Source organism: Pseudophryne corroboree, chromosome 1 (assembly GCF_028390025.1).
Source record: "Pseudophryne corroboree isolate aPseCor3 chromosome 1, aPseCor3.hap2, whole genome shotgun sequence".
Taxonomy (NCBI): Eukaryota; Metazoa; Chordata; class Amphibia; order Anura; family Myobatrachidae; genus Pseudophryne; species Pseudophryne corroboree.
This window is the reverse complement of record NC_086444.1, coordinates 1,216,948,261-1,216,958,944: the sequence shown is the minus strand read 5'-3', so window position 1 is coordinate 1,216,958,944 and position 10,684 is coordinate 1,216,948,261. Positions and strand designations below refer to the sequence as shown.

At 41.0% G+C, this 10,684-nt stretch overlaps 1 protein-coding gene across 1 annotated transcript; it reads left to right on the top strand.

Moving 5' to 3' along the window:
• Positions 1-696: 696 nt before the first annotated feature.
• On the top strand, positions 697-9,540 carry LOC135051899 (vomeronasal type-2 receptor 26-like). The gene is made up of 3 exons (XM_063957412.1): positions 697-756; positions 4,489-4,716; positions 8,731-9,540. The coding sequence occupies exons 1-3, from the start codon at positions 697-699 to the stop codon at positions 9,538-9,540; spliced, it is 1,098 nt and encodes a 365-aa protein (XP_063813482.1).
• The last annotated feature ends 1,144 nt before the right edge of the window (positions 9,541-10,684 follow it).

Below are 10,684 nucleotides of genomic sequence, written 5' to 3'. Positions count from 1 at the left end.
TTTGAAAGGTCCCTTGATGTCTCATAGTCTCTTTTTCTCCTGTTGAATAGGGAACAACATACTAGGCGCGAGACGGTCTTTCAAATTCTTTGCTTTCTTAAAAATCACTTTTGGTCTATCCGGTAAAATGGTGCTCAGGATGGGGTCCATTTTTCAAACTCCCCAATGTTTATTTAAGATCCCCCGGATTTTTTTGTCTTGACAGTTAAAAGTTGTAATAAAATTCAGCCCTGTGTTCTCCTTATCTTTATTCTTATATTTCAATAGATCTTGATGTTTAGAAGCAAGTGTTTTCTTTTGTGCCTCATCTATTAATTCTTTAGGATAACCTCTTTCACGGAAACGTTCTCCATATAAATCCAACTGTTCTTCTGTATCACCTGGCTTAGTACAATTCCTTTTGATTCTACAAAAAAGTGAATAAGGAATATTGCTTTTCCATTTCAATGCATGTCCACTCTTATAATGTACATATGAATTGATATCAACTTCCTTAATAAAATTTCTGGTGACTACCTTAGTGTCATCATTACTTAAAATCAAATCCAGATATTCAATCTCTGTGGTATCCACCTTGTATGTGAAGGACAGATTGTAGTCATTCTTTTCTAAATGAATCATAAAATCTTTAAAACATTCCATTGTGCCATCCCAGATTAAAAGTATGTCATCAATATACCGCTTATATACGATAATATGTTCAGAGTAGGGATTATTATTGTATATATTCTTCTGTTCCCAGCTTCACATGTGCAGGTTGGCGAAGCTGGGTGCAAACAGTGCCCATCGCTGTTCCGCAAATTTGTAAATAAAAATGCTCTAAAAATTTAAAATAATTATGTTTAAGAATAAAATTGATAAATGTGCAAATCAGCTCTCTGTGTTTTTCATCCAAAGCATCATAATTAATCAAAAATTCCCTACATGAGTCTATCCCTTTTTCGTGTGATATAGAAGTATACAGGGATTGTACGTCAATTGTTACCCAAAGATATTCCTGTTTCCATACGAAATTTTCCAAAAAATGTAATAATGAAGTAATGTCTTTAACATATGACCTCAGCTCGGGAACATATTTCTTCAAGAAAATTTTGACATATTCGGACAAATTGGCATGCGCCCTGGACACTGCGAGGCCGAACGGAGTGAGGGCGGCTGCGATGCCCTGTCCGTCCATGATTTCCGGCGATCATGGCGGACAGTAGCTGATCGGCCTCCCTAACCCACAGGATGTAGCCCTGTACAGTGGCACATATGGAGCGGGCCCATAAAGAACCTGCCCTAATATATATAGTATTAGTTTTTTATGTAAAGGCTTAGGGTTTTTAGGGTTTCTGGGCGGAAGTGACATCACTTCCGGGACCTAACACAGCCATCAATTTCCTGTCTAAGTGAATGATTGACATGGGTATAAATATGTGGTGTATGCAGCTTGTATCATTGTACTCCTGAGGAAGTCTAGGCCGTGGGCATCGGACGAAACGCGTTGAGTGTTTACTCGTATGGACGACTACTAACAGATAAGCTGTCTTTTAGTTTCTATATTGTACGGGTAACTATTTTATTATTAGGACCAGTTTTTTTAATAAATGTGTTTAATGTTTATAAAACATACTGCACTATTGGTCCTTTCTGCTTTCATCCCATATATGTGAGGTTTAATACCGGGGAGCAGCACCACCAGGATTATTGTGATGAGAAGTGTCCTCAGTACACATTGAGATACATGGTATTATGCGATTCAATTAGGTGGTTGGAATTCCACCATTCAAGGTACACCTTGAATTCACTGGGGTGTTACTATAGGTGGAGGTCACGATTTATGTGAGATAATGCACTAGGAGGAGCCTATTCTAATTTTTTGTCTTTTAGATTTAAATTGGTTAGCCTGAGCAGCAAGCCACGGGAGAAAAGGGCTGCCATCCCATTATAACGTGGGAGTGCATTTCTAAGGAGTCCGGTTACCCTAGAGGAGGGATAAGGACATTCATCCAGCTTTAAGGAGAGGAATAGCGCCAATACCACCCACACAACCTTCTGCACATATATATATATATATATATATATATATATATATATATAACCGCACTCACTTTTTGGGAAAAGCACAAAGACCAGCACTCACGTTTAGCAGGTTTTTATTCCAAAAACATCAGTTCACATTTCAAACAGTATCCATGTAGCAGCAGCATCGCCCGACAGCAGTTTAAACCACCTTCTAGTGGTTTTCCTCAGTGGCTAATGAGATCCAGCTCTCAACATGATTTTATAGGCAAAAAAGGAGCCAAATGTGCACAAATACTTCCCATTGTTGTCAACGTTAATTCTGCATGGTCTATGTGTCTGAGGGGAAAAATCAGGTCTGCCTCTCTGATCTTTCCCGAGCCTTGTCCGTTTTAGTACCCACACTCAGTCTTATGCTTTGGCACTGACTTCGTGGTTGTTATAATAGTGTATTTGAATGTATATGTAATATCAGATAGGTAAGCAGGATGTATTTGTTGGTATAGTAGTACTGGCAGCTAGAGGGTTAAATCAGGGCAATGAGGGAACCCTGAGGAAAGATTCTAGAGTCCCCTCACACACAATATGGTGTCCATGTGGATGCCTTTAGTGGGTGTCATATGGGATCGTCTCAGGGGATATAAAATGGGCTCCCCCTGGTGCAGCTAGTCAGACTGGCATTACCCCTACAGAGCTCCCTTTCTGCTTGCCAAGGGTAGCCACAGAGATGTAGACTGAGCTGTCACCTAGGCTGCCAGATGGCAGGATGAGGTTAGTCAGTGAGGATGCTATTGGTGCAGCTTACTGTGGTGGTGATAATGGGGTGCAGCAGCTCCTGAGTCCTGTTCAGCAGGTGGCTGCAGTATCCTGAGGCTCCTGTGTCTCCCTAATCTAGTGGCAGTGGCAACCAGAGCTAGTGAGAGGTGTCTCCAGAATTAAGCTTAAGCCAGCTACAGGAGAGAAGGGAGAGCTGATGTAGCACAGTATATGATCTCCCCACTGACCACCAATGACAGAGCCTATGATAGGAGCTGGGGGGCAGCTTAAGGCAGTGACAGACAGCCCTGGGTGCATCAGTGGAGCCCATAACTGGACTACCAGTGGTGAGGTGGAATACACACTGCACGCAACCCATCCAGGCAGGATACAGTGTAGTGCTGGAACCAGTGTTGGACTAGGCCCAATAGGGGAATGCACTGGTATATGTCCATGTTTAGGGTGTGGTCAGTCTCCAGAGGGGGTGTGGCCAGCCACAGGAGAGGTTTGGCTAACTATTAGAGAATACATGAGCTTAGCCCTGTGATAAATATATAGATATTACTGCTAGTGCATCATGATAATGTACCAGATTTATAATAGCAATGTAGTGTATACACCATAGTCATGTACAGTGTAAGGTAACTTATGTATAATTCAGGTCTTGAACCTGATCCCTAAAGGAATAGGTGGACTTCCAGGCAGTGGGGCCCATTGGGTGTTTCCCCTGTACTGATGAGGGCAAACCCTGGCTGGACCTACAGTACATAAAAGGCTCACACAAGTGGCAGCCTAGCTAACATTGAAAACAAGGGCTAACTGTAGAGACATTGTAATATCTTAAATATTGACTAGTGCTGACAACTGTATTCCATAGAACCATATTGGTGCCTGAACTGTGAGAGAAAAGCACCATCTAGTGGTCAAAGGGCCTTACTCAGGATTGTTATCAAACCACAAAAGCACATTAATGGGCAAAACCATGCTGCATTGCAGGTGAGGCAGATGTAACATGTGCAGAGAGAGTTAGATTTGGGTGGGGTGTGTTCAAACTGAAATCTATTTTGCAGTTTAAAAATAATGCAGCCAGTATTTACCCTGCACAGAAACAAAATAACCCACCCAAATCTAACTCTCTCTGCACATGTTATATCTGCACCACCTGCAGTGCAACATGCTTTTGTCCATTAATGTGCTTTTTTTGGTTTTGGTTTGCTAACAAACCTGAATAACCCCTATGTCAGCAGTATGGAGAATGTGGATGTAAAGTGCTCAGTATTTTATTTGACTTTCTAAAATTTGGATGGATGGAGGAAAAGCAGAATTATCTATCTCATGGATGTGGATAAACCTGCATATATACAGTATAATGGGTGAAGTGTGTGTGGTACACATGGGCCTCCAGGGTCCATGGGGCCCACATCGCACACCCTGCACTTATTATTATTAATACTCACCCTCCGTAGTCCCGTGGTGCAGCAGCGAATCACTGGGAAAATGTTTGCCACACAATTTTCCCGGAGACCTGTGTATGCCCACTAGACTCTAATAGCGATGTGTTATGGCTTTCTCAAGTGGGTCCTTATTTTACTCCAGTTGATATTGCATCCTGGGGTGGAGGCACTTAAGATATCCCGGACACTACAGTATATTGGTAGCACACATACCCTTGGTGGAGGAACTTGGTTACAGAATGTTTAACCATAAGTTTTTCTTTTCTTTCTATAGCGGCACTATATGAGAAATCTTCACTACACTGATCCCAAAGGAGAGAAGATGTCCTTTAATGAGAGAGGAGATCTGCCCTCTGAGTGGTCCTTAGCAAACTTGGTCTTGTACAAAACTGTCACTAGATATAAAATTTTTATAGACCACGTGATCACAAATGATGAGTCACTAAATTATGGCCCGACTAACAGTATTGCCCTAGGAGAAATCAAATGGAAAGAAGGCAAGGTAGGAAATTATCAAATAAACTATATAGAAAATCTGATGATGTCTGAAACAAAATATATTTAAAAATCATTAAATGATCTTATTTACTGGACTGTTTCTTTCACTGGACATGGAATAACTTCCTATCTGAGATCAGCGTGAGTAATCTGTAAGTTCCCTGTAGAGATTGGTCAATGATGCTCATGGTGCAGCTTCTTCTGATGGGTGAGACAGAAAGTGTCACCTTCAAGGCAATTTGACATGGAAACATTTTGGAGAATATTTACAAAAGTGCAGGGTTTTTGAAGTGGAGATGTTGCCCATAGCAACCAGTTGGACTCCACTTATTTATCTAACTCTTTCTAGAAAATAAAAACTACTGTAGAATATGTGGGAAACCGAGTTGTTCCTTTTCATTCCCTAATTTCTCCCCTTCTCCATGATGGGCCTTTTCCCATTCATGAATCGGGTCAACAACTACTCCTAGATTTCAGACCCATTGTAGACTATAGAACGCATTCAGCAGTACCCCTGCAGGTGTTGCTACTTCACCCTTCTGTAGAAGCTCTTTTTTTAAACATCTCTCCCAATTCTGATTCATTCGGCAACCTTCATTCAGATTTCCCACAGGTTCACTTAAGAAAACTAGTACTGGTCAACCATTGCCTCTTGCCCCAACAGAACATATCGTATCAGATATGCACCCCCTATGCTCCACCCATTCTTTGGGTTTCAGGTGAAAATGCACTACATCCACATATATACAGTATACACATACATATACACATGCAGATGTGTCTTCTTACATCTTTGCCCGAGATGCAAACGCATTACGTGACAAAGATAGCGGCATGGTGTGGCATTCTCCGATTTGTGCATGCACTCGCTGATAAAACTGAAAACATACCAATAAGGTTGCAAGTAGAGGGACTTGGATGCTCCTACGGCCTATGTACAAAAATGGACATAGCGGCACTACATGGGACCAGGTAGCTGGATATTATGCTCCCACTGCCCATAGTCATAATAGGCTTAACAGTGCAGCAATCATCGGTGCACGCATACACACTCACCCACAATGAGAGGACTGGTGAAGGTGCGCCTTCCCACAATGTGAACGACATGCCAAGCAACTGTTTTGGGACCCAATGTGTGAGGACACACAAATATATAAACTTACACTGTACACACACACACACACACACACACACACACACACGTCTCACATAAGCAGCTTGTAGCAGCAGTGTGTTGAAGATGGGGAAGAGCACAGGCACAATATTACTAAGCCCCACCCCTTCATGGCAAAAAGCCTTGATTCAAATGTTAACTGGGAGGGGGTGGTGCTAAAGTTACAAGATTCTTATGGAATCTCATCATGTTCAATTCTCCCGTTCCCCATTGTCCCACAAATCAAGGCAATTTGCCAGGAGGGGGCGGAGCTTTGTAATATCATGCTTGCTCTATCTTGTCTGTCAGAAAGGGTTTCTGGGTACTCAGAACCCCCCCTGCAGGCGCTACTGAGTCTGTGTGATCCCACTGTCCTGTCACGAAATGTTAGGATACCGGGAATTGGCAATGCAGTTTGCTAAGTGTGCCCGGATCCCCAGGTACAGGATTACACAGATATGGGGTAGAGAACTACAGTATATAAAGAGACACTTTATTGCACAGAATACAGAATAGTGCAATACAGTAATGTACATAACCATTACAAATTATAACCCATTGAATAACCTTCCCGGTAATTACCAGTCCTCTTAGCAGCCCCTGCAGAGTCCCAACCATCAGTGGCAGCTACTGCAAATATGTCTAGTCTCACCTAGAGGTATTGTCCTGATGGCACTGTATACAGCTGCGAAAGATCTTCTTGCTTGCTGTCTCCTTCTGATATTTACTCGGTCCAACTCTTGGGGTACAGCAGCTTTATCCACTCCTTTAACTGCTCCAAGTCCAGACAGGTTCTCCCCAGGTTTCTCTAGAAGTGGGAAAGGACAACCTCTCACCTCCAGTCTCACACACAGAATGCCTCACTCTGTGTTTTTTCCCTCCTCCTTCCCCAGTTACCTAGGATATTTGTAACATGCTCGTTGTTTTGGAATGATGTAATTGATGACATCAGACAGGCAGGTCTACCTTTCACAATGTGGTTGGCGATTATCTCTACTTTTCTGGAGAATACTTTATCACACCCTAGTGTCTGCTGGGAACCTGTCTGACCTGGCTACATATTTGAATCTGCAGTGCCTCTGGCTTAATTCCATTGAACCAAACAATAGAAACACAATATGGGTAAAACAACATGAGAACAGCCTGAACTAGGGAACAGAGATTGGTGTGTCTGGTAGGTTGCAGTCCACAGCCATGTGTTGGACTGTCACACCACCACTGGCATATTCCTATCTCCGTTCATCTTCTGTCCCATGAGCATGATGTAACATGAACACTTATGACATAACTGAAGTACACAAGATGTAAATACAGCCAAGTACTTAGTACTATGGGGGTAATTCCAAGTTGATCGCAGCAGGAATTTTGTTAACAGTTGGGCAAAACCATGTGCACTGCAGGTGTGGCAGATATAACATGTGCAGAAAGAGTTAGATTTGGGTGAGTTATTTTGTTTCTGTGCAGGGTAAATACTGGCTGCTTTATTTTTACACTGCAAATTAGATTGCAGATTGAACACACCACACCCAAATCTAACTCTCTCTGCACATGTTATATCTGCCTCCCCTGCAGTGTACATGGTTTTGCCCAACTGCTAACAAAATTCCTGCTGCGATCAACTTGGAATTACCCCCTTAGTGCAAATAAATACCAACAGGTACTGAGTTTAGAGATAAGAAACCCCTCACCATACAATGTGCATATTAAGTATATAATAGAAAGAGAAACATTTTTGCATTTAAAAGATAACATAGTCACTTCGTATCTAAAGTCCAGTTTCTAATTTACATTTTACTGTTTGTACAAGGGGGGTAATTCCAAGTTGATCGCAGCAGGAAATTTTTTAGCAGTTGGGCAAAACCATGTGCAATGCAGGGGAGGCAGATATCACATGTGCAGAGAGAGTTAGATTTGGGCGTGGTGAGTTCAATCTGCAATCTAAATTGCAGTGTAAAAATAAAGCAGCCAGTATTTACCCTGCACAGAAATAAAATAACCCACCCAAATCTAACTCTCTCTGCAAATGTTATATCTGCCCCCCCTGCAGTGCACATGGTTTTGCCCAACTGCTAAAAAATTTCCTGCTGCGATCAACTTGGAATTACCCCCAAGATTCCCAAATCTCGGTGCAATGACAGATGTCCTCCTGGGTACAGAAAAGCCTCTAACAGAAGATTACATTCCTGCTGCTATGACTGTGTCCCATGTTCTGAGGGAGAAATGTCCAATATTACAGGTAGGGATGTGTTATACACAGGAAGACCCATCATAGGAGAGTAACTGAGGATACAATTGTTATGGGAAATGCTGTCAGGATAAAATATATGATGGAATTAAAATAATCCACAAATAACATAAACAACATTGTTAATGCCAATAAATATTTAAAAAAAAAAGAAAAGTTAGTGCCCCCACAAAAATGTGTAAATGGTTACATTAAATAACCTAAAGAGCAAATCTATTATGCCGTGAAACCATATTCTGCATCAACAAGATCCCACATTGCAGTTACGCTAAAAATATTTAGAATTATTGACTCCTGTTTACTGTGCTTCATTTTTTAGATATTCTACTGTACGAGAGTCACAGATACTGTATTACAATTATTGGTTATACCCCATTACAGCTCAGTGAGGCAACTACCCTATGAAATATACAGGCGAGACTCCCATTATGTAAATATATTGAGGCTGCTTTTTTATTGGATTTTGGTGTTTAATTGTTTTATTATGAACCAAAAAACACCCAGATTTTTTTTTATATTTAGACAGTGAGACCTGCCATAGATGTCCTGATGAAGAGTGGTCTGATGAGAGTAAATTGAGATGTGTTCCCAAAACATACGACTTTCTGTCTTATGAACAGGACAGTGTGGCGCTAATTTCCTCAGTAACAGCTTCATCTTTCTCTGCCATAACATTATTTATATTAAGGAACTTTATTTATTATTGGAACACTCCAATTGTGAAAGCCAATAACCGGGCTGTAAGCCTCATTCTCCTGATCTCCATCTTGCTGAGCTTCCTCTGTGTGTTCTTGTTCCTCGGCCGCCCGGTGGATATAACCTGCAGGCTGAGACAGACATCATTTGGGATCTTCTTCTCCACAGCTGTCTCTTCTGTATTAGCCAAGACTGTCACTGTCTGTATTGCTTTCAAAGCCACCAAGCCCGGTAGTCCCTGGAGGAAGTGGATCACACTCAAAGTCTCTAATTATGTGGTCATTGTGTGCTCCTCTGTCCAAGCTCTGATCTGTGGTATCTGGCTGTCTGTATCTCCTCCCTACCAGGAATATGACCATCACTCCTATCAAGGAATGATCATCATTCAGTGTAATGAGGGGTCAGTGATTGGATTATACTCTATGTTGGGTTACATGGGGATCCTGGCGGCTGTGAGCTTTGTTCTGGCTTTCATGGTGAGGACATTACCGGACAACTTTAATGAGGCCAAGTACATCACCTTCAGCATGCTGGTGTTCTGCAGTGTTTGGATTTCAATGATCCCGGCCTATCTGAGCACCAAAGGGAAATACACAGTGGCTGTGGAGATATTTGCTATACTGACCTCATGTGCCGGTGTTCTGGGCTGTATATTTTTCCCAAAGCTCTATATTCTGCTTTTGAAACCTGAAATGAACTCTAGAAAAATGATGCTAGAGAAAGACATGTCATAAATCATCTTAAAGTGTATCATTTTAAACATTATCATTTTTGTTTGCTACCTGAACTTTGAGAAATTAAACTGATATGTATTGTCAGATGTGTATGTAAGTACAATAACTATAGTTGCATCCGGCAATATATTCAGAAATTTAGCAGATGCCCCATATAAAGGATTAGATATATGCTGCTCACTGCAAAGTGCAATGGTGAGTCCATAGTGACACTAGTAGATTATCTATATAACTAGTCGATTTATCTCTTCTTGGTAAAGCATTTGTTACACAAATTATAACTAAAATATTATTATGTTAAAAAATAAAATGTATACTATATAATGTTTGGGACTCAAGTAGACTGGGTTCACCTTACTGATATTAAACTAGCACCAAGACTAAGATCACACAAATCTTCAAGTACTGGTATAGTAAGGGCAGGGCCAAATATTATACCCACTAGTGATATACTCCTTACTCTGCCTACTATGCCTCACACCTCTCTATACAGCCACAACCCATGTTAATTAAAGGAGCCACAGGTACCTAAACACAATTGTGTAGGCTCTACGACACAAACTAGCACTCAGTAAGTTGGAATCCCCTGACTTCTAGCAAACAATTATAGTTATATTGTAATCTTACCAATCTAAAAGCTTATTTAAGCAATAAGTAATGTGCATAAAGTACATGAAAATAGCATAATAATGGATTTTACATAAGGGGAGTGCTATTCTTAGATGCAGAAATTATATAAATAAGAAGTATTACATAATACATAGATAAATGTATGTTTCAATTTTAAATTAAATAAAAACACTTACACAGAATAACACTCTTCCTTGTCTGGGCATTAGGTCATGGCAAGAAACATAGGTTCAGTATTCAACTTATGCATGGATTCTCCATTACTGATCCAACAGCAAAATACTCCCAAACCTATTATAAACTGTTTTCCCACATAGTGCTATCATGATCGGTTGGATTGAAAATAATTCAGGGTCAATGTCAAGGTTGGTTATAGATGTAGTCATGCTCATATTACTGTGATGCAACATGTTGCATGGCGTGCAATGCTGCTACTATTCATGGCCGGTGATCACTTCATTAATTCCTTTAGGCGTTAATAGAGTGATCGCCAGCTGCAAATAGTTGCAGCCTA

Coding starts and splice junctions, on each gene's coding strand:
- LOC135051899 (XM_063957412.1), top strand. CDS start 697: ATGTTCAGAGTAGGGATTATTATTGTATATATTCTTCTGTTCCCAGCT. Junction 757..4,488: donor TCCCAGCTTCACATGTGCAG/GTTGGCGAAGCT, acceptor TTCTTTCTATAG/CGGCACTATATGAGAAATCT. Junction 4,717..8,730: donor TCAAATGGAAAGAAGGCAAG/GTAGGAAATTAT, acceptor TCTTATGAACAG/GACAGTGTGGCGCTAATTTC.